This window comes from Pipistrellus kuhlii, unplaced genomic scaffold (genome assembly GCF_014108245.1).
Source record: "Pipistrellus kuhlii isolate mPipKuh1 unplaced genomic scaffold, mPipKuh1.p scaffold_m20_p_95, whole genome shotgun sequence".
Classification (NCBI taxonomy): Eukaryota; Metazoa; Chordata; class Mammalia; order Chiroptera; family Vespertilionidae; genus Pipistrellus; species Pipistrellus kuhlii.
This window is the reverse complement of record NW_023425601.1, coordinates 773,921-801,250: the sequence shown is the minus strand read 5'-3', so window position 1 is coordinate 801,250 and position 27,330 is coordinate 773,921. Positions and strand designations below refer to the sequence as shown.

General features: G+C 47.4%; 1 protein-coding gene across 2 annotated transcripts in view; it reads right to left on the bottom strand.

Moving 5' to 3' along the window:
- Positions 1 to 3,487: 3,487 nt before the first annotated feature.
- Positions 3,488 to 27,330, bottom strand: part of GNL3L (G protein nucleolar 3 like) — a 35,716-nt gene continuing 11,873 nt past the window's right edge. For both annotated transcript variants that reach the window (XM_036428902.2, XM_045578301.1), the window contains exons 3-16: positions 24,827 to 24,867; positions 24,004 to 24,099; positions 22,395 to 22,511; positions 21,806 to 21,889; positions 21,508 to 21,643; positions 19,644 to 19,747; positions 17,333 to 17,477; positions 16,598 to 16,685; positions 15,913 to 16,087; positions 15,483 to 15,625; positions 15,123 to 15,259; positions 13,039 to 13,166; positions 6,387 to 6,591; positions 3,488 to 4,471 (exon numbers count right to left, since the gene is read on the bottom strand). In XM_036428902.2, the coding sequence (XP_036284795.1) occupies positions 4,389 to 4,471; positions 6,387 to 6,591; positions 13,039 to 13,166; positions 15,123 to 15,259; positions 15,483 to 15,625; positions 15,913 to 16,087; positions 16,598 to 16,685; positions 17,333 to 17,477; positions 19,644 to 19,747; positions 21,508 to 21,643; positions 21,806 to 21,889; positions 22,395 to 22,511; positions 24,004 to 24,099; positions 24,827 to 24,867 (1,682 nt within the window). In that variant the 3' untranslated portion in view covers positions 3,488 to 4,388. The remainder of the gene's footprint in view (positions 4,472 to 6,386; positions 6,592 to 13,038; positions 13,167 to 15,122; positions 15,260 to 15,482; positions 15,626 to 15,912; positions 16,088 to 16,597; positions 16,686 to 17,332; positions 17,478 to 19,643; positions 19,748 to 21,507; positions 21,644 to 21,805; positions 21,890 to 22,394; positions 22,512 to 24,003; positions 24,100 to 24,826; positions 24,868 to 27,330) is intronic.

Genomic DNA, 27,330 nt, shown 5'->3' with positions numbered 1-27,330 from the left:
ATTTTACAAGTTGAACTAAGATAATCCAACAAAGGTTTCTCTGTTCAACACATAAACATGAATAAGAGATACATGCATTGGTACATTTGAAGATAGGGATATCTGAATGAGTAGAAGAAGCAGGATGGGGGGAAGGAAGGGGATGATGTCCAGATGCATTTCGGCATCTGGAGCAGCCCAAGCTAACAAGGTAGCAATTGGAGGTGTTAGGCTGTTGCCGTAACACTCTAGCTTGGTGGAAGGTAAGAAGGGCAAAATCAGCCTCTATGCCTGAGAAGCTGGGTGCCTTTTCCCCACCTACATTGCAGCAGAAACCTATAGAAGCAGCATAGCTGCATCCAAAAGCATAACAGTACCAGCAAGCCATTAGTCACGAGGAGGCAGTGTTACAGGTTCACAATCCTGACTTTCCCCCACACCATATCCCTCTATCATGTGGTGGTGACCCAAGATCAAGGCAACCCAGACACAGCAAGGACACCCACCGCAGGGTATACAGCAATTTCAAAAACACCCCCCACCACCACCATGACCCTCGGGGGTGTAACCAGCATAAGTAAGACAAAATCCTGCACTCTAGCGCCATCTGCTGGAAAACAAAAAGAAGGCCAACTCTTATCAACCCACTGATAGGAGCAAAACTGTAAATAAAAGAGTTCAGTACCACAAATGCACAGGCAAAGACACAGGTTATCCATCAATTGCCATGGATAACCAAGGTAACATGATAACCCAGAAAGGAAAAGCCTCCAGAAACCAAACTCAGAGTCATGAAAGACTGTGATTTAAATAACAGTGAATTCAAAATTTGAGTTATAAAACCGGTGTTTTCTGATGGTCTTAGGCGACCCTGCTAGCGGTTCTCAACCTGTGGGTCGCCTAAGGCCATCGGAAAACACAGATATTTACATTATGATTCATTAACAGTAGAAAAATTATAGTTATCAAGTAGCATTGAAAATAATTTTATGGTTGGGGGTCACCACAACATGAGGCACTGTATTAAAGGGTCGTGGCATTAGGAAGGTTAAGAACCACTGCTATAGACTGTATAATTCTACTTACATGACATTCTCCACAAGACAAAACTATAAGGGAAAGAACAAATCAGGGCTGCCAGGAGTTAGGGGTAGGGAGGCTTTTACGATATAGCAGCAGGAATGAATTTGGCAGTGGTCAGAGGGTAGTGGAACTGTTCTATACCTTGTATTGTCAAAACTTATAGACCCGTACACCAGAGCGAATTTTATTCTATGCAAAAAAAATTTTAAATAAAAATGTAAAACCTATAAAATCAGCCTACATACTGTATGATTCTTTTTACATGGCATTCATACTAAAGCAAAACTATAGGGACAGAAAACAGATAAGTGGTTCCCAGAATCTGAGGGTGAGAGTGGGGGTTGACTACAAAGGGGCCTGAAAGTTTTGGGGGTGATGTAACTATTGCATATCTCAATTGAGATGCTAGTTCACTACTGCGTACATTGTGCGAACTCACAGAACTGATAAACTTCTACATGTTTTTAAATTTTATTTTCCTATTACAGTTGACATACAATAATAGATTAGTTTCAGGTGTGTAACATCATGATTAGACATTTATACAACTTATGAAGTGATCACCCTTATAAGCCTCATACTCATCTGACACCATACATAAGTTAACACGATATTCCCTGTGCTGTACTTTTCATCCCCATGACTATTCTTATGCTGGCAATTCATTGATTGAATATAAATTATATATATATATACTAGAGACCCAGTGCATGAAATTTGTGCACTTGTGGGGGGGCGTGTTCCTCAGCCAGGCCTGTGCCCTCACAGGCTGGGAGCCATCAGCAGGACATCTTTAGCACTGCTGCAGAGGCAGGTGAGGCTCCACCACCACTGCACTAGCCAGTCATGAGCCCGGCTTCTGGCTGAGCAGTGATCCCCTGTGGGAGTGCACTACCCACCAGGAGGCAGCTCCTGCATTGAGCACCTGCCCCCTGATGGTAAGTGTCATAGCGACCAGTTGTTCCACTAGTTGATTTGCATATTAGCCTTTTATTATATAAGATTCTAAAAGGGGGGGGGGGACACTCAATAAATTGTTTTTAAAAAAAACTTGATATGCTATAGAGAATCAGGAGTCGCATATTCTCAACTCAACAATGATTATAGTTCTGATTTGGGCCAATTTCTGTTCCCATGCTGTTTCTTAGTCAAGATACCGCCTATTTCTAGTACTTAGTAACCAGCATCTCCTAGGGGTACTAGAAAATATGTTAAATGCTAAATTATGAAATGCCAAATGGTTATAAAATGGCCTTAGCTGTCCTGCCACCCCAATTTTTCATTGTAACATACATCCAGCAGGAGAGTCTGATAACAAGACAGTGTGAAATAAGCTGTACCTCATCCAAGACTCAGTGAAATGACAGAAGGACCCTATTTTTAAAAATACCAAAAAAGAATATAAAGGGTTGAGATCAGAGGCTGCACACAGCAGGTGCTTAATGGATGCTAAGGAGGCAGAACAATGCAGAGAACATGGCCTGCTGCAGGTTATCACACCTGGGTTCCAATGGGCACTACCACTTAATGTCTTGGGTGTCCTGACAGCTACATGAGCTTGTTGTGTGTTTTTTTCCTACGTGGGGAGACTAATCCCTTCCTGGAAGAGCAGTATTGAGGGTTGATGGTGGTGAACAGGTTTCCAGAGTTTGGGAGTTTGTGCTCAAGCAGTACATAATTTTCTGCCCTGGCTGCTCCAGGACTCAGGAGCGGCCTGCGCTTCCCTGTTAATCAGCCTGCAGCCAAGTGCTCACCAATCCTTCCTATGGTCCCTAGGATTTGAATAGGTAAATTTGGGGTGACAGCATGAGAGGCAAGGCTAAGATATGGCTCTGGGTCCAGAGATGGTGTAGAAGTTTGAGGTGGGGAGGCAGGGCCAAGACTGAAGCAATGTAATGCCCATTCCCTTCAAGTGTCCAGTCTCAGGTAGATGGCTGGGAACTGAAGTCCTGTGCCTAACCCAACACACGGAATAAAGATGGTGTTTCTGCTGCCATCATCCACCAAGTCCCTTTACGAGGGCCCTGATATTGCTTGGGCTTCTCTGACCTTGTCTGTCCCCAAAGGAGGTGGCTTATTATATTTTAACTAGAAGCCTGATGCATGAAGATTCCTGCTAGAATGCGCCTTCCTTTCCTGGCTACCAGCACCACCTTTCCACTCTGGCCCAGCCCCAGAGCCGCCTCTTTCTGCTCCAGTCCCGCCTTCCCATGCTGCCCAGAGACCCTGAGAGACTGGGGGTGGGGAGGAACACCTGCATCATTGCCATGGTGACGCAAGTGTCCCACCTGCCCCTGGTCACTTGGAGCCTCTGTATGCAAATTAACTACCATCTTTGTTGGGTTAATTTGCATATCACTCCTAATTGGCTGGTGGGTGAAGTGGAGGTACGGTCAATTTACATGTTTGTCTATTATTAGGTAAGATGGAGTGTAATGACTTTGGAAACCAGAAAAGGAGTTGGATGGTGCACCCCCAATTGACACCTGTCTTGAGGATGCAGCCTGTGAATAAATGGTACTAGAACCCTTTTGAATGACAGAATTCAAAGGCCAGTGTTGGATGAGCCATGGTCATACAAGGGTGGGGCCCACCCAGAATGCTTCAGTCCAAGGGATTCCTCCAACTCAGTCTGCCCAGAAATGCCCTAAGGTGAGATTTGCACACCTAACTGCCTTCCCAACAGGTGCCTTGTTTTCCCTTTGTGTGAACAAGGTGGCACTTAGGCTTCAGCACCAGCCAGGATTGTGTGTTGTCCCCTTCCTCTGTCCTATGTCCAGGGCCTTCCAGACACAGAAGGCTCATTGCTGTTCACTCTATTGCCACTGCAACCCAGGTGAGGATCTGTGGATTTGGGTGGAAGATGCGTGGCCTGCAGTCCTTTGTGGGAAATGTCTTGCAGCCGAGTTCTGTTGTAGATGGTAAAGAAATCACCACCATCCAGGGACCACCAGGTCTACCAGCAGCCTACCCTCTAGTTGCATGCTGGGCTGTCCCAGAGAATTTGGTGAGGGGTTGGTTCCCCCTCCATCCTCAAGCAGCCCAACTATAGGGTGGGGATAAACTGTTAGCATCAGATGTCATGATCATTTACTTCTCTAGTCAACTATGATGGGAGCTAAATAAAAGGCATTGGATGGCCAGTTCCAGCCGCTTGGGACCCTTTTTCTTCCCTGAATGAAGGGAATAATGTGGGGGAGGTATGGTGGAGGGATTCTTTTCATGTGCATGTGCTTCAGGGAGTAGCAAACCATTTTTTTTTTCATCTGTATCCCCCATCGCACTGGAACTGGCACTTGGAGAGTGGAGGGGATGAGATCAGCTGGTCAGTCACCATCACTGTCATCAGTGCTGCCAGAGAGGTCGAGGGCAGACATCATGGAATCGGACAGCTTACTGGCGAGTTTATCTGCAGATGGAGAAATACAGGCAGTCATTCGGTGGCCTGCAGGAGCTAGCCTACATTGACCTCTGTCTGCACCAAGCTCCAAAACTGGCTCGCTTACCCCCTAACACTACACAAAACACCCAGTGGGCTGCTAGCAGCCATTGCTCAACCTCTGAGGCAGATCCATTTGTCTACGTGTGAAATGATCACTCCAACACATCTTCCATCTTAGAATGTGACTCACTGGGCTCCAAGCATTTTTATTCCTTCCCAGTACCAAAATATCCATTTCCTTTTACTGTGTTGAACCTCCTAGCACTCTGTCACCACCCTCAAAGTTCTCACAGCAAAGGGACAATAGGTACACTGAGCATGAATTCTCACCTCCCATTGTCACATCCTATTGTTCCTCTGGAAAGCCTTCTGTAACCACCCTTATCCAAGTACCACCTCCAGACTGAGTGTCTTCATAGTGATCACTCTGTGTTGCCAACATCTGTTTTCTTGTTTCCTCCTCACTCCCCAATAAGACTAGGAGTCCCAGGGCAATCCACCTCTGGATTCCCAGGCCTCAGTGTGGAACCAGGCCAAGAGTGAATGGGTAGGAACACAGTCTAGTTCAAAGAACAGAGCTTATGGGGTCAATCAATCCTAGGCTTTCATTTTGGCGCCATTAAATACTAGTTGTCTTGCCTTGAGTGTGTCACTTAAGGTCTCCGAGACTCAGTTTCCTCACTTACCAAATGTGGGTAAGACTTTTACAATGGGTCAGTGAAGGCTGGCATAGCATGAAGACAAAAATGGGCCAGCCACACAACTGTCCACCACTAAAATGAAGAATTTCTTTTGTGAGTTGACATGGAAATATCTCTAATATGTATTAAATGGAAAGTGAAGTATTTGTATAGAAAAAGAGAATAGAGAATATATAGATGTTTGCCTGTGTACCTATCTCAGGAACGAGATACAAGGAATTAACTTGGCCTGGCTGGTGTGGCTCAGGGTTTGAGTGTGGACCCATGTAACAAGAGGTCACCAGTTCAATCAGAGCACAGGCCTGGGTGATAGGCTTAATCCCCAAAAGAGGGCATGCAGGAGGCAACCAATCAATGTCTCTCTTTAATGTTTCCATATCATTGATATTTCTCTCTCTTTCTACCTGTGTTTTCCTCTCTCTAAAATCAATAAAACATTTAATAAAAAAAATTAACTGGTGGCCGCTGGGAGGAGGCCTGGCTGACTAGGGCAGAGGTCGGCAAACTGCAGCTCGAAAGCCACATTGCGGCTCTTTGGCCCCTTGAGTGTGGCTCTTCCACAAAATACCATGGCTTGGGCGAGTCTATTTTGAAGAAGTGGCACTAGAATAAGTTTTAAAAAGTTGGTTCTCAAAAGAAATTTCAATTGTTGTACTGTTGATATTTGGCTCTGTTGACTAATGAGTTTGCCGACCACTGGACTAGGGGATTGGTAAGAGAGAGACATTTTATTGTATATCTTTTTATGCCTTTCGGATTTTGAGTACAATGCCTATTGATAAAGTAATCATTATATATAGCCTATAAGCTTCCTAATACATAGAAAGCAGCTGATAAATAAATGGTGGTTATTTGATACACAAACTAGGCCAGTGTTCTCTGAGTGTGGTCCCCAGACAAGTACTAGAAGCATCTTGGAAGCAGTAAGAATCACGAATTCTCAATCCTCATGGCCAACCTATTCAATTAGTAACTCTAGAGAGAGGTTCCCTGAAATCTGTGTTTTAACAAGCCCCCTGGCAATTCTAACATGAGCTAGATTTTGAGAACCACTGTGCCTATAGGTGAGCCTCCTGACCCTTGTGTGGGGCTGGATACATGGGGGTGCTCACTTAGGAGCCCCTAGTCAAGACCCCAGGTGAGCCCTTTCTGGTCACAGGGGGCTGGTCAGGTGTCCCCACCTGAACGCTTCTGCATCTTCTTCTTATTCTTCAGAGCGCATGCCAGAGCCTGGCCCTGCTGCAGGGGGTCTGTCTCCAGGATCTTCTGTACCATCGGGCGACGGTCCACTGGGCAGATGCTCCTGGGGTATGAGTCCGCATTGCGCTTAGCCCACGCCTTCTGATGGCCATTTGAATTCATGCAATATTCAGTGAACTCTCCATTCTGGTGAGACAGAGGACAGCAGTGAGTTCTGGACCCCCAAAGTGCCTGCAAAAACCTCTGCAGAAGAGGCAGGGTAAGAACAAGTTGCCCGGAGCCACGCAGAACTAAGCTCCAAGTCTGGGTCCACCACTGACTAGCAGGTGCCTAGTTAACCTCTCAGCCACAGCCTGATCGCCTGTCAAATGGGGGTGGATAATGAGTAGCTTGCATGGCTTTCACAAGGAGAAAATGAAAAGGTAGAGGTACTTGATCAGTGACGTTTGTGTTACAATGATTCTTTGCTCGAGGGACCCTTCAAGGTCTTAGTCAATGTAACAAATATTTCCTGACACCTATTTTGTGCCCAGCTGTGTGGGGACATGCTGGAGAAATGAGCCAGATACAGCCCCATCTTTGGGAAACAATCAGACTAAAAAGGTTATAACCAACCATGCAAGACAGAGTGTGGTAAGTGCCCACCAGAGAGACACAGTGTAAATGACAGGGGTTGAGGGTATGGTGGTGGTCAACACACTTCTGATAAGAATTATTCCAGAATGAACACTGGAAAGGCACAGAGTATAACTGGGCACCCAAAAGGGTGTCTGTTGGCTTGAATTGAAGATACATGTGGGGAGGAGGCCTGGAGGGGGTCAGTGGGTGAAAAGGGGGACATGTAATAGTTTCAACAATAAAGAATCTACATTAATAAAAATAAAAAAAACACATGCAAATTGACCATCACTCCGCTACACACACCAGCCAATCAGTAGGGAATATGCAAATCAGAAGGCCAAAGATGGTAGCCCCCCAGCTGCTCCAAGCACGGAGTGGCCGGGCAGGGCAGGACACCCACTATGGTGCACAAAGGGATCTACAGGAGCGGCACTCCAGCCGCAGCGAAGATGAAGACTACAGACTCTGGAGTCTGCAACAAAGATGAAGGCTGAGCAAAGGCCTGGGTACCGGGTGCCAGAGGAAAACTGGTGCTGGAAGCCAAGGGAAGGAAGGCCTATTGCATGAATCTCTTCATGCAGCGGGCCTCTAGTTATTTCATAATAAACTAACGTAAAAGAAGATACATGTGGGTAGTAAAAGCTAATGTCAGACAGGTACCATTCTAAGTATACATATTATGTGCATGTGTACAATAGATATATGTACATGTATACATGTACACACACCTATTAACCCATTTAATCCTTACAACAATGCTAGAAAAACAAGGGCATGTATGACTACCTGCTACACTACAATAAGGAAAAGGCCAGGCTATCAAGCACACTGTGTAACTCTGGTGTCGTGGGGGTGGGGGACACCATTCACAGTACAGCACACCTAAATGGCATCCCCCAGAAGCAGGCAATAGAGTGGCCCTGAGCCTGAGCCTGGAGGTTACAGTAAAGAATGCGGACCTACCTCAGGTCCCTGAGGGAAAATGGTATGCTATGGGGCTTAGGGGCTCAGTGGGAAACATTATCAGGGGATGACCTTAAACACACAACTTGATACTAATGTTCCTGTAAGCACCAGGGGAACCTTTGAAACTAAGTGAGGACGGGATGGTGTGAAATCCTGCCACAGCCCTAGTGCAGGCCTCATTATCTCTTAAAAGTCCAGGTGAGCCGAAACCGGTTTGGCTCAGTGGTAGAGCATCGGTCTCGGACTGAAGGGTCCCAGGTTCGATTCCGGTCAGGGGCATGTACGTTGGTTGCGGGCACATCCCCAGTAGGGCATGTGCAAGAGGCAGCTGGTCGATGTTTCTCCCTCATCGACGTTTCTAGCTCTCTATCTCTCTCCCTTCCTCTCTGTAAAGAAATCAATAAAATATATATTTTTAAAAAATAAAAAATAAAAGTCCAGGTGAGCCGAAACCGGATTGGCTCAGTGGCAGAGCGTCAGTCTGCAGACTGAAGGGTTCCAGGTTCGATTCCGGTCCGCGGCATGTACGTTGGTTGCGGGCACATCCCCGGTGGTGGGGGGGTGCAAGAGGCAGCTGGTTGATGTTTCTCTCTCATCAACGTTTCTAGCTCTCTATCTCTCTCCCTTCCTCTCTGTAAAAAAAATCAATAAAATATATATATTTTTTAAAAAGAGTCCAGGTGACAGCTTCATTCCTGGACTCCCTGCCTCCACGTTGGGCCCTTGGTTTCTAATCTGATTTTTACCCCACCTGCCAGAGTAATGTTCTGATATACAAACCTGACCATGGTGTTAAGAAACCCTTCCAGATATTATGTAGCCATCAAAAATAAAGGACAGCTCTTGGCCCTGGCTGGTATGACTCAGTTGCTTGGATACAGTCCCAAACAACTAAAGGTGGCGGGTTCCATTCTGGTCAGGGCACATACCTAGGTTGAGGGCTCAATCTCCGGTTGGTTATGGTGCATATGGGAGGCAACTGATTACCGTATTTTTCGGACCATAAGACGCACCAGTTTTTAGAGAAGGGAAATGAAGAAAAAAAGATTCTGAAGCAAATAGTGTCCTAAAATATTTTATGTGCATTAAAACCCAACATCACAGTCATAAACACATGTAATCAACCCTGTAAAGTAAACAGCAGCATTTAGAACCATTTTAGAGCCGGGCAAGCACACAGAGACCACACAGAGCCAGGCAAGTAAAAAAACTTTTTTTTTTAAAGTATATGTGGAGGCTATATTTGGACCATAAGACGCAGGGACTTTTTCCCCCCACTTCTGGGGGGAAAAAAGTGCGTCTTATGGTCCGAAAAATACAGTAATGTTTCTCTGTCACATCGATGTCTCTCTCTCAACTCTCAGTCCCTCCCTCACTCTCCCTCCTCATATCCCCTTCCTCTCCCTTCCCCTTCCCATCTCTAAAAAAAAATCAACAAAAAATAACCTCGGGTGAGGATTAAAAATAAATAAATGATAGTTCTATGAAGTAATCATGTGGGACAATCTACAAGATGAATTTGTAAGTGAAATAAGCAAAGTGGAAAGCAATATGAATAGCATAATACCCTGTTTCCCCGAAAATAAGAGAGTGTCTTATATTAATTTTTCTCCCAAAGTTGCGATAGGTCTTATTTTCAGGGGATGTCTTATCTTTCCATGAGCTAGGTCTTATTTTCGGAGGATGTCTTATTTTCGGGGAAACACGGTAGCTAATCGGGTAAACATTTTGGTTTTTTTTTTGTTTTTTGTGTTTTTTGTAAAATATATTTTATTGATTTTTTTTTTTTTTTTTACAGAGAGAAAGGGAGAGGGATAGAGAGCTAGAAACGTCGATGAGAGAGAAACATGGACCAGCTGCCTCTTGCACAACCCCCACCGGGGATGTGCCCGCAACCAAGGTACATGCCCTTGACCGGAATTGAACCCGGGACCTTTCAGTCCGCAGACTGACGCTCTACCACTGAGCCAAACCGGTTTCGGCGTGGGGTAAACATTTTGGAAAGGATAAACATTCTTACCCATGTATAGGTCTAAGATTTTTTTTTTTTTTTTAAGTATAGCAGTCACGGTAGTGTGCAAGCACAGGAAAGGCGAACTTGACCTAGCTTAAAGGTTCAGGAAAGGCTTCCTGGAAGGAATAGTTAGCCTGAAATAGGTACTAGAGAGGAAGGGAAAGGGAGAAAGAGAAACAAACGTCAATGATGTGCCCTAGCTGGTTTGGTTCAGTGGATAGAGCGTCGGCCTATGGGCTGAAGGATCCCGAGTTGATTCTGATCAAAGCACATGCCTGGGTTGTGGGCTCAATCCCCAGTTGGGGGCATGCAGGAGGCAGCCGATCAATGATTCTCTTTCATTAATGGTTCTCTCTCTCCCTCTCACTTCCTCTCTGCAATCAATCTACACTAATAAAAGAGAAATATGCAAATTGACTGTACCTCCGCAACAACCACAAGCCAATCAGGAGTATGCAAATTAACCCAATAAAGATGGCAGACTAATTTGCATATGCAGGCACCTAGCAGCCAGGGGCAGGGTGGTGCCAAGCAGCCTAGGTCCCAGGGACGGGCACCAAGAAGCCTCCCGGGACCATCACTGGCCTCAGGAGGCGAGAGTGGCCCTCTCCGCAGCCTCCTGGGGCCATTGTGGGCCTGGAAGGCGAGGGTGGGCACACCAAGCCAAACCCACAGCCTCCAGGGACCATCACCAGGCCCGGGAGGCGAGGGTGGCCCCGCCCGCAGCAGCCCGCAGTCTCCCTGGGCCAGACGTCTTCAAACTACGGCCCGTGGGCCACATGCGGCCCGCAGAGGAGTCTGATCCGGCCCGCCAGGTTTTTTGGGCAGTGAGCGCAGCCGAGGTGTTACAGTAGGAATTAGTAGTTCATATAGTCCGGCCCTCCAGCTCTCTGAGGGACCGTGATCTGGCCCCCACTTTAAAAAGTTTGAGGACCCCTGCCCTGGGCCATCACTGGGCCTGGGAAGCGAGGGCGGCCGAGCCAAGCCAAACCCGCAGCAGCCTCCAGGGACCATCGTCAGTCCCGGGAGGCAAGCACAGACCGTGGCCCAGCACAGGCTTGGAGTAAAACATTGATAGCAAGTCCTTTCAGTATAATTGGGGAATTAGAGGCCCAAACAATAATCATTTCCTTTTCTATAAAACACCTAACTCTGACACACTATTTACAATTAAATAAGTTCCATATATTTTGACGTTTTACAGCCCTAGAAAATTACACATAATGATCAGCAAAGTGAGAAGATGAAAAGAATTTTCAGGCTTTTAAAGATGTAACTAATTTGTCTAGAAGACACACCAATTCAAAAAGTGATGGTTTTATTGTCCTATAGGACATTAGCCAGATTGTATCTAATTTAGCAGTTTTACTTCAGGCTTTCATCTTTGGAAATCCCATTTGGAACTGCATTATCATCCTGCCAGTCCCCTCACTGAGTTAAACAGAACTTTTGCATCTGCTACTATGTATTTGAATAAAAATTATGGATTTAACACATGCAAAATTTTGTTTTGACACAATAAAACAAAAGATCATTTGATTCTTCCCTGAAACACAGAAAAGCACAAACTTGAATCGTTGGTGTGGCTTAGGCTAATTTTCCAAACATTGTTAATAAAATTCCTGAAGGGATCCTCAGAGCCAAGAATTCTCTTTCAGGCCTACATATTCAGCATCTCCATGGAGGAGGCCTGTTATTCTGTGTTTTGTTTTGTTTTTGAATACTCACCAGAGGACATTTTTTCACTGCTTTTAGAGAGAGTGGACTGGAGGGGGAGGGAGCGGGAGAGGGAGCGGGAGCGGGAGCGGGAGAGGGAGAGGGAGAGGGAGAGGGAGAGGGAGAGGGAGAGCCTCAGGCTGATGACCGCAGGGTCCAGGTTTGATTATGGTCAACCATGTACCTAGGTTGCAGGCACCTCCCTGACTGGGGCCTAAGTCAGGGCTCATGCAGGAGGCAACCAATCAAAGTGTCCCTCTCACATCGATGTTTCTCTCTCTTTCCCTTTCTCTTCCACGCTTTCTAAAAATCAATGGAGCCGAAACCGGTTTGGCTCAGCGGTAAAGCGTCAGTCTGTGGACTGAAAGGTCCCAGGTTTGATTCCAATCAAGGGCATGTACATTGGTTGTGGGCACATCCCTAGTAGGGGGTGTGTAAGAGGCAGCTGGTCGATGTTTCTCTCATCGACATTTCTAGCTCTCTATCTCTCTCCCTTCCTCTCTGTAAGAAAAATCAATAAAATAAAATAAAATAAAATAAAATAAAAATCAATGGAAACATATCCTCAGGTGAGGATTTAAAAAAGAAATAAAGAAATGTCCTATCCTATGAAAGAGACATCTTGAAAATGCGTAAAGAAAGTTGTCATGTTTTCATGGTGAAGGGACTGGAGTCCATGTTGATGAAAACACCTTGGCGGCTGTGGCGGCTGGCAGTGGCAGCAGCAGCAGGGTGATGGGGGCAGCGCCTTCCCCTGATCAGCCATACTGCCTCCCGCAGAGGGAGGCCTACTGACATCTTAGGCCCACAGGGAGCGGGCCTAAGCCATAAGTAGGACATCCCTTAAGGGCTCCCAGACTGTGAGAAGAGGCAGGGTGGGCTGAGGGACCCCCTCTCCCCTGCACAAATTTTGTGTACCAGGCCTCTAGTAAAAATATATATATATATATTTTTTAAAGAAACATCAATGGTGAGAGAGAATCATTTATAGGCTGTGTCCTGCACATCCCATGCTGGGGATTGATTCCGCAACCCAGGCATGTGCCCTTGACCAGAATCGAACCTGGAACCCTTTAGTCCACAGGCCAACGCTCTACCCACTGAGCCAAATCAGCCAGGGCAGAAAAAAGATTTTAAATAAACAAAATGGGAGAAAACAAAACTCCTTGACCATAAAAAAATAACCAACTTTTAAGAACAACCCACATCTCCCCACCATTTTAGGCAGATGTCATGGGGGCCAGGCAAAAGGGACTGACCACTTACCAGAGCCATGGGTAGAGGAGAGGGTTGCCATAAAGAAACGGGACAGGTACCTTATACACGGTGGTTTTATTTTCCAAGGCATCTACTACATCCATCATCGGAGAATGGAGCCATTTGGTCTCCGTTTGAACCGGGTCCATGTCACCCAAGAGCTGATCAGATTCTCCATTGGCCAAGCCTTTAACACAAGCAACAGCACTGTCAGAGCCCTGGCTCCGCCCTGCTGCTCGCCTCCTGGTCAGGCCGCAGTGGGTAAGCTATGTGGACACCGCCCAGGGGAGCTGGGAGGGAGGCTCTTACATTCCTGCCGGGAGGCCCCAGGACCAAAGATGAAAGGCATGGCTTTGGCAGTAGGGCACTCGCCTGCAAACCACAACTGTGCCCACTGCCCGGGCCCACAACACCCTCACACCTGCTTCTAAACTTCCCTTCCATCCCCTCCCCTGAGCCTATGATCCCTAGTCACTCTTCAAGATCCAACACTAGGGCCAACTCTGTAGTAGAAAACTCTCACTGGGAACCTCCCCCTCTTCTCAATTTCCCAGGCCTCCCACTTTTGTCCAGTGCATTGTCAGTGACAGCAGGAGCCCCTGTTGCCTTCACGTGCAGCTAAGGGCGAAGCATCATCCTAAGAATGATAGCAGGAATTCCTCCCGACTGCCCACGTGATCCAAGAGGACAGTAACGTTCAGAAAGGGGGCTGACCTGGGAAATAAACTCTAAAGCAGGCAAGTTCTCTTATCCTCGTTTGGAATCCAAGGACACCAAAAGGCCCAGAGAAGGACTACTGGTCCTCAAGAAAAACAGAGAACTAGAAGGCAGACCAGCCAGGGCTTTTTCTACTACCCAGAGTGTCCACAGACTGATCCAGAGAGTACTGGGTACCTTTCTGGGGTAGGGTAGAGAAGGGAGGAGCCATAAGCCAGGGCTGCAGATGGTAATATCAGAAGAAAATAAACTTCCCTCCAGAGTTTTGGAAAATCATGTGTTTCCATAACAGCTCACAGTTACCAAAAAAGCACTATAGCTCAGCTGATGTGGCTCAGTGGTTGAGCATCGACATATGAACCAGGAGGTCAAAGTCTGATGCCCAGGTTGTGGGCTCCATCCCTAGTAGGGGGTGTGCAGGAGACAGCCAATCAATGATTCTCTCTCATCAATCATTGATGTTTCTCTCTCTCCCTCTCCCATCCTCTCTAAAACCAATAAAAACATATACAAAAAAGAGAAAGCACTATATACATGCCAGTCACTGTTCTCAAGTGTTTTTATGTATTAAATAACAGGTGGATGCTATAGTCCAGCTTACGAATGATGTCATCAAGACATGGAGAAGTTAAGGAACATGTGTAACATCACACAGCTTACAAGAAACAAAATTTGGATTTGAATCCAGGTGGTCCCTTCTTTTTTTTTTTTAAATATATTTTATTGATTTTTTTACCGAAAGGAGGAGAGAGGGATAGAGAGCTAGAAACATCGATGAGAGAGAACCATCGACCAGCTGCCTCTTGCACACCCCCTACTGGAGATGTGCCAGCAACCAATGTATTGTACATGCCCTTGACAGGAATTGAACCTGGGACCTTTCAGTCTGCAGACCGATGCTCTACCACTGAGCCAAACCGGTTTCAGCTGGTCCCTTCTTTTAACCACTCTGAGGTGGGCGAGTCTTCAACCACAGCAGAGGAAAACTGCTTTGAATGCCACCTCTGCCTCCCACTGACTATGCATCATTTAGCAACTATCACCGTTCTGTGACTCATGCCCCGCCCACCAATGGAGGTGAGAATGAAAAGCCAGGAGTGGACATGCAGTGGCTGAGGCGAAGGGGTTTTTGAGAGAAGTTGTCTCCGTCCACGCCAGGTCCCAAGAGACGGGGAAAGGAAGCTTCCATTTCCTGAACACCTCACGGTGTACAGTACTTGGCTGATTTACTTCCTGTCTACCAAGAGTGACAACCAGATGAGAACTCCCCACCTTGTGAGTGAAAAGCATTCATCTTGGAGCTGGTTACCTAATTTTCTCAAAGCCAGGAAGGGGGAGGTCAGACATGGAATTTGTTGTCAGGTCCCCGTGGCTCCACTAGGGCAAGACCACGTGGGGGCAGGCCAGCCCCCTCGCCCTCACTTACATTCCATGGTGTCTTCGTTGGCCTGCTCGGTGTCCTCAATGTCGAAGACTTCCGTCATCTCCTTAACGATCTCAGCACTGAGGTGGGTGGGCAGAGTGTGCGTGGCGGGTGGAAGTGTGTAGAAGCTGATCTTCCCACTACATTGGGGGGTTGGAGGAAATTGGTGGTGACGTCACTGAGAGAACAATTGGCCAATCACAGAAAGAATGAGTTCCCGAGTCAGAAACAGTGAGGGACAGTGAGCAAACCCAGCCGGTGGCCTCTGAACAAGACGTTGAGTTGCTAGACAATCACTGACCCAGGGTCCTTCAGCCCAGTCCCCTTTGTGGAGCCTCACGCCGACCCCAACCCGCTCCTCACCTCACCCAGTCAGACAGGACTGCTTTGGCTGCCTCCTCCTGATTATAGATACCTCCCTTCTTCTTTTTACCCAAGCGCTGGGCCACCGCCATCAGAAAGTGCTCAGTGGTCTGGAAGCCAGAGACGCCATAATAGCTGGAAATCTGGTGACGAGAGGAAGAGGAGAAATCAGACAAGAGAATGAAGGGTCCTTGGAATAGGGTTGGGCAGTGGTCGGCAAACTCATCAGTCCACAGAGCCAAACATCAACAGTACAACGATTGCAATTTCTTTGGAGCCCAATATTTTAAACTTCAACTTCTTCTAACGCCACTTCTTCAACATAGACTCGCCCAGGCCGTGGTCTTTTGTGGAAGAGCCACACTCAAGGGGCCAAAGAGCCGTGGTTTGCCGACTACGGGGGTAAGGCATAAGCAAGAGCCCTGCGCACCTCCTCCAGGTTGCAGCGTTGCAGGATGGTCTCCACCGGGGTCACGGGGTCCGCCAGCTTCTGCACATGGATGCAGTTGCGCAGGATGGTGCCCACCTCCGAGTTGGGGCCTGGGACAATGCCCGGGGCATCCAGCAGCCTGATGAACTTGTCCAGGTGGACCTCCTGCATGAACCTGGGCAGGAGAGGAGAGAAGATGCAGGACCCTGATGAGGCCAGATGTGTGAGGCATCCTGTAGGCTCCAGGCACACGGCTGAGAGAAAGGGTGAGGGGCAGACGGGGCACAGATGAAGCTGGAGAGATGTAGGGCCAGGGATTCTGGGTCCTACAGAGCTGAGACTGACCTAGTCTAGCCTCTGCCATTGGGGACTGAGCTGCAGGACTGTGGTCAGCTTCTGACTCTGAGCCTCTGATGCTTCATCTAGGAAGCTAAGCTGCTTATTCACAGCCCAATCCTGCAGGGCTGGTGGTAGGCTTCAAGGTGCTAACAGGGGTGAGAGGGGACACCCAGCTGGGAGTCTAGACCACACCTAGGGTGTGCCAGGCAAATGCAGGCTGTTCCTGAGACTCCCATGCCCAGGGGAGCAGAGGCTGCTCTGAGATAAGGACAGGGCCAGGGGCTGAAGGAGTGAGAGCAGAGGGAACGGTGAGCCAATGGCCGTGGGAGAGCAGACAGGTGCTTACTTGGTGATGCCAGGAACGGCTCCCACGCTGCAGGCACGGCTGCGTTTCAGACTGTTGATCAGGCTGCTCTTCCCAACATTTGGAAGGCCTACAAAAGAGCAGCAGGTGTGCCGAAACCGGTTTGGCTCAGTGGATAGAGCGTCGGCCTGCGGACTGAGAGGTCCCAGGTTCGATTCCGGTCAAGGGCATGTACATTGGTTGCGGGCACATCCCCAGTAGGGGCTGTGCAAGAGGTGGCTGGGTCAATGTTTCTCTCTCATCGATGTTTCTAGCTCTCTATCCCTCTCCCTTCCTCTCTGTAAAAAAATCAATAAAATATATTTTAAAAAATAAATAAATGAAAATAAAATGCAGCGCATGCCCTGGCTGCGTGGCTCAGTGACTGAGCATCGCAACCCATGGACCAATTCCTGGATTCAATTCCCGATCAGAGCACATACCTGCACTGCCTCTTGATCCCCAGTAGGGGGCGTACAGGAAGCAGCCAATCTATGTTCCTAGTGTGTGTTTCTATCTCTGTATCCCTCTCCACGCCTCTCTCTCTAAAATCAATAAAAACATGTTTAAAAAATAAAATGCAGCGCATGGTGCTGACTCTGAGTATGTGTTCCCACCAATCCAAGTCACAAAGCACAAAACCCTTCCCCCCAAAAAGGGGACACAGTTCCCAGCATCCTTTCCCGGCAACGAAGCCCCCCAAGAGCCTGAGCCCGGTGATGGCCCCCCGGGCCTTACCCACAACGCCCACGCGGATGTGGGTGCGCACTTCACCGAGGCGGCAGTAGTTCCCCAGGACCCTCATCAGGTTCTCGGCTCCGAAGCAGGCTTTGCTCTTCAGCAGCGCCTCGGAGGCCTGCTCCACGGGCACGCTGCAGCGGTTCTGGAAAATGAGGGATCGCACGGCACAGGCATCAGCGGGGAGGTGTGATTGGAGGCCCAAGTTTCGGCTTTCTGGGCCTGCCTGTGATCAGGGAGGTCCTCAGGCCGAAGTGGGAGCCTTCTCATACAGGCTCCTAACCCCCCCTTTGGAGACGCACGGGATTCTAGTTTTCCACTGTCTTTGAATCTGCAGTCCTCTTTGTCCCTGTCTCTGCCTACACACATCTCAGCAGGGGCAGTATGGCGTCCTAGCCCGGAGACAGGCCAGACTGGACTTTCCACGCTTCCTCTCACTGGTGTGTGCCCAGCAGATCCTGCTCCCCTTCTCAGGGACCGTGGTGCCCTCGTGTGCACAACAGGGATGCCCGCCGCCCCTGCCTGCAAAGGGGAAAGAGAATGCCTGGCCCACACACAACCCACCTTCCCTTGATTCCTCACACAGAACAAGGCCATTCTGCCTCTTTTTTAAAAAATATGATTTTATTGGTTTTTAGAACGAGAAGAAGGGAAAAGGATGGAGAGATGGAAACAAAGATGAGAGAGAAACACCACTGATCGGCTGCCTCCTACACACCCCTCACTGGGGACTGAACCTGCAACGGGGCATGTACCCTGACTGAATCGACTCTAGACCTCTTGGCTCATGGGTCAATGGTGAACCAACTGAGCCACACCGGCCGGGCCAGCCTCTATCTCTTTACTCCTGATGCCACCTACTCTACCCAGAATACCCTTCCATCTCTTCCTCTTTCCTTACTTACCCACCACACTATTGCAAAATAGAAATCAACCTAACTATCCATCAACAAGAAGCAGATTAACGAGATGTATCCTTAAAGTGAAATACAAACGAAAGAAAGCTGTTAGCAAAGGATTCTTGCCACACTTCTGCCATCAAAAAGGTCCAAAAAAAATTTTAATGAAATAATCATGCCTTCCAGATTAGCAACGATGAAAACGTTTAATGATATCAAATATTGGCAAAGGTGGAGGGAAATAGGCCGTCACACATCCATTACCCCAATGGCGGGAATATGAATGATACAACCACTTGGGGGGGGGGGTGTACAATTTGTCTGTCTAGAAAAATATAAAATGCATAAAGCCTATGACACAGCTACTCTACCTCTCAATACCTAACCTACACAAGCATGTGCAAGGGGGTGTGTTGAAGTACTGGTTATCACAATAAAAAATTGGAAACTAATTTTACTTAGCATCAGAAGCTAGATCTCAGTAAAAAGATATCTGGGGGGGAGGGGGGGGCAGCAAGCCAGAGGATAAGACAAGATACCCACAAACACAATGTTCTCTTTATATACACTTCCCTGTGAATAGATAAAGTACAGAAAAACACTGGATCCTTCCATACTTACAATGATGGTTATTTCTGGTTATATGTGGATAAAGGAGACTGGAATTAAGGGTATTAGTGAACGGGTAATTAAGTTTATATGCAATTGTTTTCATTTTTTCTACTTTATTTTTTAATAAATTTTATGCTGGTGCAAAATTGAAAAAAAATGTCCCCAGCACCAGTTTCTCTCCCTAGAAGCAACCAATGTTTCTGTATACTTTAATATTTTACGCTGAAAATGTATTTCTGTGTTAATGATCTAATTAGAGAAGTGGTTCTCAACCTTTGTAATGCCGCGTCCCTTTAATACAGTTTCTCATGTTGTGGTGACCCCCAACCGTAACATGATTTTTGTTGCTACTTCCTAACTGTAATTTTGCTACTGTTATGAATCGTCATTAACAGTAGCAAAATTACAGTAATGAAGTAGCAACGAAAATAGTTTTATGGCTGGGGGTCACCACAACATGAGGAACTGCATTAAAGGGTCGTGGCATTTGGAAGGTTGAGAACCGCTGAATTAGAAAGTAGTGTGATGTTTTAAAGAGAAAAGCAAACAAAGGCATGTGTTTTAAAATGGAACAATTCTCTAACTATGTTTTCCAATATGTATTACCCTTACATCTGGAAAAATTGTTCCTAAAGAACAATAATATAGGAAAAAATGAAATGAATATTAGGTCATCCCGTAAAGCAAAAAGCTCCAAGCTGGAGGCCTAGTTCAATGACCAAAGGGCTGGAGACCCAGGCCAAGCCATCCCCGGCCCAGGCTATCCTGGAAGAGTCTAGAAGCCCCTTGCCCCCGCTTACCAGGTTTTTGACCTGATGCTGGGTGCTGGCCTTGAAAGCCACAGTTGGCAGCTCATTCCGAAGGTAATCCAGCCACTTTTCTATCACCTCCTTGGGGACCAGGTCTGGGGGAAACAGGAACAGACAGAACAAGGAAGGAGAACATCACTTTGACAGCTCGCTCTGAGGATGCATCTACCCATCCCCAAGGCTAGGCCCACCTCCCGACAGATAGCTCCCCGGCCCTGCCAGTCCCCATACTCCCCAAGTGCAGTTAGAAAGGACACTGTATGCTAGGGGAGCAGCTGGCCCGCCCTCAGGGGACCTCTATTCCCTCAGGGAGAATGGGAAAACCAGCTCTTTGGTACCAGGTGCCATCTTCTAAGCCAAGGTGCCCAGGGTGCCAGAGGTCTCCCAAAGATTATGTTTCCATTCCTCTCTCTGGATCATTCTAATTTGGACCAAATGTCAAGAATAACGTGGATAGCCAAAACCGGTTTGGCTCAGTGGATAGAGCGTCGGTCTGTGGACTGGGAGGTCCCAGGTTCAATTCCGGTCAAGAGCATGTACATCGGTTGTAGGAGGCAGCTGGTCGATGTTTCTCTCTCATCGATGTTTAATAAAATGTATTTTTTTAAAAAGAATAACGTGGACAAACATGGCTACCATTTGTGAGGTACTGACCACACATATACCAAGCGCTTTGTTATTCATTCTCACAACAACCCTGGGAGTTGGGACAATCACAGCCCGTTTTAAAGCTAGAGGAACGGAAGCTCTTTTTTATTTATTTATTTTTTTAATATATTTTATTGATTTTGTACAGAAAGGAAGGGAGAGAGATAGAGAGTTAGAAACATCAATGAGAGAGTCATCAATCAGCTGCCTCTTGCACAGCCCCCACCGGGGATATGCCCGCAACCAAGGTACATGCCCCTGACCAGAATCGAACCCGGGACCTTTCAGTCCCCAAGCCGACGCTCTATCCATTGAGCCAAACCGGTTTCGGCAGGAACAGAAGCTCTTATTACTTGTCCAAGATCCCAGACAAAACAGCACAAATGAGATGAGAGCCAGACCCGAGTGACTCCTGAGTCCACGTGCTATTGTGCCCTAGTCTCTGGGTTCCAGCTTGGAGAAGACACTCTTCAGGGATGGCCAGTCGCAGATAAGGCTTAAAATAGCAAGAATGAACAAAACCGGTTTGGCTCGGTGGATAGAGCATCAGCCTGCGGACCGAAGGGTCTCGGGTTCGGTTCCGGTCAAGGGCACGAACCTTGGTTGCGGGCACATCCTGGTGGGGGGTGTGCAGGAGGCAGCTGATGGATGTTTCTCTCTCATCGATGTTTCTAACTATCCCTCTCCCTTCCTCTCTGTAAATAAATCAATAAAATTTATTTTTTTAAAAACACAAAACAATTTTAAAAAATAACAAGAATGGAGAAATCAAAGTGAGCCAGGCTTGCACACCATTTCCAGCTTCTGCTGGACAGTATGTCTTTAGACCAGGGGTGGGGAACCTTTTTTCTGCCAAGGACCATTTGGATATTTACAACATCATTCACGAAATTCTCAACTTCAAGACGAGCCTGCTGTATTTGGTCAAACATTTAATTAACTCCCCCCTAATGCCTTGACTGGGTCAGACCAAATGATTTCTCGGGCCTTCCATGGCCCGCGGGCCAGACGTTCCCCACCCCTGCTTTAGAGAAATGATTTCACCTCTCAGATTCCTGGCTAGAAAGACTGGAACAAGCATTCCTACGTTGCACAACTGTTAGGAATACCACTGAGTTGCTGCATCTCAGGATCTGGTCAGAGCTGGTCTTTCAAGAAAGAAGGCCTGCCCCCTGCCGTGCCTCACCCAATGCTTCTCAATACCCACCGATCTTGTTCAAGACCAGAACCAGCTTCTTGTTGCCCTGTGCCCGCAGGACAGTCTCCTCCATCTGGAAGCAGCGGCAGCCCAGCGGGTCCCTGGCATCCAGAACTTCCAGAATCACATCAGAGTATTCCACTACCTGCAGGGCAGAGGGCGACGGATAGAGGCAGGCAGAGGACTCGGCAGCAATCGCAGAGGCCCGTGAATGAGAAGGCCTCCACCTCAGTCAGGGAAAGCAGCAATGGCGAGGAGATGGGACTGGATTGGTACCCTCCCTAAAGGGCCTCAAGAGTCCCCATACCTTACGGAACTCCTTGTAATAGGCCTTCCTTGTGGCCTCATCATCCAGCTGAGGAAACATATTTAATTCCTGCAAAGCTTCCTCCTAAAGGAAAAAGAAAAAAGAATAGAATGGTCCATGGGAGGAGACAGAGCGAGAGATAGCCTGGGCATTGGAGACCATGGGAGTCCCAGCCACCAAAGCTGGGAAGTGGAAGAACAGACGGGCCCACATGGTATCTGTGTGCCTATGTTTATATGTGTGTTCTAGCACCAGACAGAGGCCTGAGGGTGCACATGGGTGTGTAAAAATTAGCCTGCTGTATTTAGTTAAACATTTAAGTAACTCACCCCTAATGCCTTGGCAGGGCCAGACCAAATGATTTCGCGGGCCTTTTATGGCCCGCGGGCCAGACGTTCCCCACCCCTGCCTTAGTCCTCCCAACCCCCTTCCCTGTCTTTGAGTTCTAGCTTGGGAGAAAGGATCTATCCAGGGCTGTCCAGTCACACACAAGGCTCAAAATGGCTCTTTACCTCCCTCTGTCCTCGCTGTTTTCCCATCCTTTCTCCATGGATTGTCTACTTCCCTCCCAACCAAACTGCTCTCTTACCTTGGACTCAAACTCCTCCTGGCGTCGCTGGACATCCTGACAGTAGCTCTCCATGGTCCTGCGTCTGTGTTTCTCTTGCTCCCGGGCAGCCTGCTGCTTCTCCCTCATCTCCTCAATCTAACAAGGGAACACACACCAGGACCACAGCTGACTAGGTCTGCAGCCTGAGGGAGGGACGGGAGACGGAGAGGAACAGGGAACAGGTGACAGCGGGAGGAGACAGTGTGGCGTGGCAGAGGTGAAAGGAGCAAGGATACAGGGAAAGCAGATATTACAGCAGGATATGAGGGGTGTGAGAGAAAGAAAAAAACAGAGCACTGCAGGAAGGGAAAGCAAAGCAGAGAACAATAAAAGAAGGACAAAGGGGCCCAGCCAGTGTGGTTCAGTAGTTGACCATCAACCTGTGAACCCGGAGGTCACAGTTCATACCAGGTCAGGGCAATGCCCAGGTTGTGGGCTGGATCCCCAGTGTGGGGCGTGCAGGAGGCAGCCGATCAATGATTCTCTCTCATCATTGATGTTTCTCTCTCTCTCTCTCTCTCTCTCTCCCCCCCCCTTCCTCTCTGAAATCAATAAATATACACTGAGTGGCCAGATTATTATGATCTCTGAACACATAATAATCTGGCCACTCAGTACATATCCTCTATAATAAAAAAACTAATATACAAATTGGCCCCTTGACCAGGAGTTTGACCAGCAGGCAGGCCAGCCAACCGCCCATGTTCCCTCCCCCTGGCCAGGCTGGCCGGACCCCACCCATGCACAAATTCATGCACCGGGCCTTTAACATACATAGCGTTCAGAGATCATAATAATCTGACCACTCAGTGTATAAGGGCATGGGAAGCTGAGAGAGAATGTGTTCCTGGTAAAGGAAAATCCTTAAGACTTAAGAACAGAGGCAGAAGGGACAACGTTGTGGGATGCCCGCCCCCCCCCCCCCCCCCCATTTAGAGAGCAGGGAGACACTGGCAGAGGAAGGAGGACATCTAGGAGAGTAAGATGACAAAAAAGTCAAAGTGAGAGTATTTTAAGAAAAGCGGATCTCAAATGCAGAGCATTCAGATCAAATTAGATGAAAACACTCCGTCAGAGATCTAACCAGTTTGGCTCAGTGGATAGAGCGTCAACCTGCGGACTGAAGGGTCCCAGGTTCGATTCTGGTCAAGAGCATGTACCTTGGTTGCGGGCACATCCCCGGGGGGGGGGGGTGCAGGAGGCAGCTGATTGATGATTCTCACTCATTGATGTTTCTAACTCTCTATCCCTCTCTGTAAAAAAGCAGTAATATATATATTTTTTATATATATATATATATATATTTTTTTTTTTTTTTTTTTTTTTTTTTAAAGCTCTCCATTAGAGAATGCACTGGTGAGGCTGGTAAAGATTTCAGTGGAGCCGTGCGTGAGAACACAAGCCAGACAGCAATGGATGGGAGGTGAGCAAATGGAGACACTAAGTCAACTATCAAAGCAACACCCTCCCTTCCGCCTTCCATAACAGCCTCTACACCCCTAACCATTCTGGCCTTGACCTGCCATTCACCACTCTGGGGACCTGGCAGTCCAGGCAAGCCCTCTCCCCCCCGTGGCACAGGGCGTACCCTCTTCTTCTTTAATTCAGCCTCCCGGTTGGCATGATCATTGGAGTGAACAAGCTGGGGAGTGGAGACCAACTTGAAGGCTGCCTTCTTCCCATTCTGCTTCGCAGGACGAGAGGGGGAAAAATCAAACAGACCTAATGAGCCCATGGAAACCACCCTGCAGGGAGGGGTTAGAGCTTCTTAAAAGTCTTGTTGCCGCCAAAACCGGTTTAGCTCAGTGGATAGAGCATCGGCCTGCAGACTGAAGGGTCCCGGGTTCGATTCCTGTCAAGGGCATGTACCTTGGTTGCGGGCACATCCCCAGTAGGGGGTGTGCAGGAGGCAGCTGGTCGATGTTTCTCTCTCATCGATGTTTCTAACTCTCTATCCCTCTCCCTTCCTCTCTGTAAAAAAAAATCAATAAAATATATATATTTTTTAAAAGAACAGAGGGAGCCGAGACCGGTTTGGCTTAATGGATAGAGCGTCGGCTTGGGGACTGAAGGGACCCAGGTTCGATTCCGGTCAAGGGCACGTACCTTGGTTGCGGGCATATCCCCAGTAGGGGGTGTGCAAGAGGCAGCTGATCGATGACTCTCTCTCATCGATGTTTCTAACTCTCTATCTCTCTCCCTTCCTCTCTGTACAAAATCAATAAAATCTAATAAAAAAAATTAAAAGAACAGAGGGAGAAGAGGACAAAGTCATGGGAGTCTGATGTGTTACTCTGTCTAGAGCCACCCCCCATCTCTACTGGGTTTATGGGCTTCTTCTAGGGCAGGTAATCCGTTCCCACCCTTATCCCAACAGTGGGCAATCTTACCTGAGGGTTGGATCAACTTACCTTCTTACAGCCTTTGGAACCTTTACCTGGCTTTTTATTTTCTACAAAAAAAAAAAAAAAAAAAAAAAAAAAAAAGCAGCAGCAGCATTACTCACCTACACATTTTTTGAAACCTTAATTAAGGTCCAGCCGCACTGAGGCCTAAGGACACCTCTGACACCATGCCTGTCTAGGCCTGTTGTCAGCAAACCGCGCTCACAAGCCACATGCGGCTCTTTGGCCCCTTGAGTGTGGCTCTTCCACAAAATACCACGGCCTGGGCGAGTCTATTGATATTTTGAAGAAGTGGCGTTAGAAGTTTAAGTTTAAAAACTTTGGCTCTCACCCTAACCGGTGTGGTTCAGTGGATAGAGCGTCGGCCTGCGGTCTGAAGGGTCCCAGGTTTGATTCCGGTCAAGGGCATGTACCTTGGTTGCGGGCACATCCCCAGTAGGGGGTGTGCAGGAGGCAGCTGATCGATGTTTCTCTCTCATTGATGTTTCTAACTCTCGCTCTCCCTTCCTCTCTGTAAAAAAAAAAAAAAAAAAAATCAATATTTTTGTAAATAATAAAATAAAAGTAAAAAATTTAGCTCTCAAAAGAAATTTCCATCGCTGTACTGTTGATATTTGGTTCTGTTGACTAATGAGTTTGCCGACCACTGGTCTATAGGCCCAGAATAAGACGGACAGGGAGATGGCATCAACATTGTTAGAAAAACTACTGAATATAATGTCAGGGCATCATTCAATGCAAACTGAAACAATTGTTACGGAATACTGTAAAGAGAGTGCGCTGAATATCTCCTTGTAACTCCTCTCTCTCCCCCAACTTCTGGCAGGAGGAAACTCAACAAATGTTTTTTTTAGTTAATCCTCACCTGAGGATACTTTTCCATTGATTTTTTTAAAGAGAGTAGAAGAGAGAGATGCCAAAACTGGTTTGGCTCAGTGGATAGAGCGTCGGCCTGCGAACTGAAAGGTCCCAGGTTCAATTCCAGTCAAGGGCACATCCCCTGGGGGGGGGGGGGGTTTGCAAGAGGCAGCTGATCGATGTTTTTCTCTCATTGATGTTTCTATTTCTCTAACTCTCCCTTCCTCTCTGTTAAAAAAAACACACACACACACAATAAAATATATTAGAGAGAGAGAGAGAGAGAGGAAAAAATCATCAATGTGAGAGATACATCGATTAGTTGCCTCCCACACATGCTTCGACCGGGGCCAGGGACCCACCCTGCAATGGTGGTACATGCCCTTGACCGGAATTGAACCCGGGACCCTTCAGTCTGCCTGCCAATGCTCTAAAAGCTTGGATACACGGAGGAGAGAGCTCGCCTGCCTCAATCCCGCCTTTACCAAGCCCAGGGGTTTAAGAGGCCTCTCCACAGTGGATGGGAAGTCCCACCTGTCATCCCATCCCCAGCTGAGCTCTTAGGGCAGAATGACTGTCCTTAATCCTCACCACCTGCAGGAGGGCTAACGGGATTCTGAGAGGGGGTGATTCTGGAAGTTCAGGGCACACATATAGGTGCAGCTTGAGATTACCACCACAGGCACCCCCATCCCAAGCGGTTTGCACTGAAGCAGTTCATGTAGAAAACAAGAGAATTTTTTTAAAAATGAATTTGTATGGATTTCTGAGAGGAAGGGAGAGAAAAATGGATTGAAACATCAATGATAAGAGAGAACCATGGACCGGCTGCCTCCTGCACCCCACTGGGATCGAGGCTGCAAACCCAAGCATGTGTCCTTGACGGGAATCGAACCTGGGACCCTTCAGTCCGCAGGCCGATGCCCTATCCACTGAGCCAAACCAGCTAGGGTGGAAACAAGAGGATTTAAACACTACAGGAGTCCTCCCCTTATCCGCAGTATTTGTTCCAAGACTCTCTGTGGAGGCCTGTAACCACTAATAGAATCAAGCTCTTTATATACTATGTTTTGTCCTTTACATGCATACCTTTCCACTTAAAGGAAACATTTTGGGGGTTATTATTAAGTAAAATAACGGTTACTGAAACACAAGCATTGTGATACCAGGACAGTGGATTCAATTCCTTGTCAAGCCACAAGGTTCAATCCCCAGCAGGGGGCGCGCTGAAGGCATCTGATCCTATGTTTCTCATCGATGTTTCTATGTATCCTCTCCTTAAATGCGGTATTTCCTAATGAAAAAATCCACCCGTTTTATAAAAATAACAGATACAAGGTTCCTTTCATTGAAAACAGGTTTGAGGTTTCAGATTAGAAAGGCTCAAGTAAGAGCCAAGATTAACACAAAAGATATCCTGGGCAGATCCTGGTGAAATTTCTCAACTCCAAGGGTAAAGAGAAAAATCTGATAAGCTTCCAACAAAGACCAGAGCGGTGGACAGCCTGCTCAAATCTACAACGCTGGACACTGAAGACAGGAGGATAACCATTACAAGTTATAGATTACTCTGAAGTTTGTTTGTGTTTTTTTAAGAAAATAGATGTGTGGAGATTACCACTTCTATTTCCTTTCGTTTTTAAAATTATTAT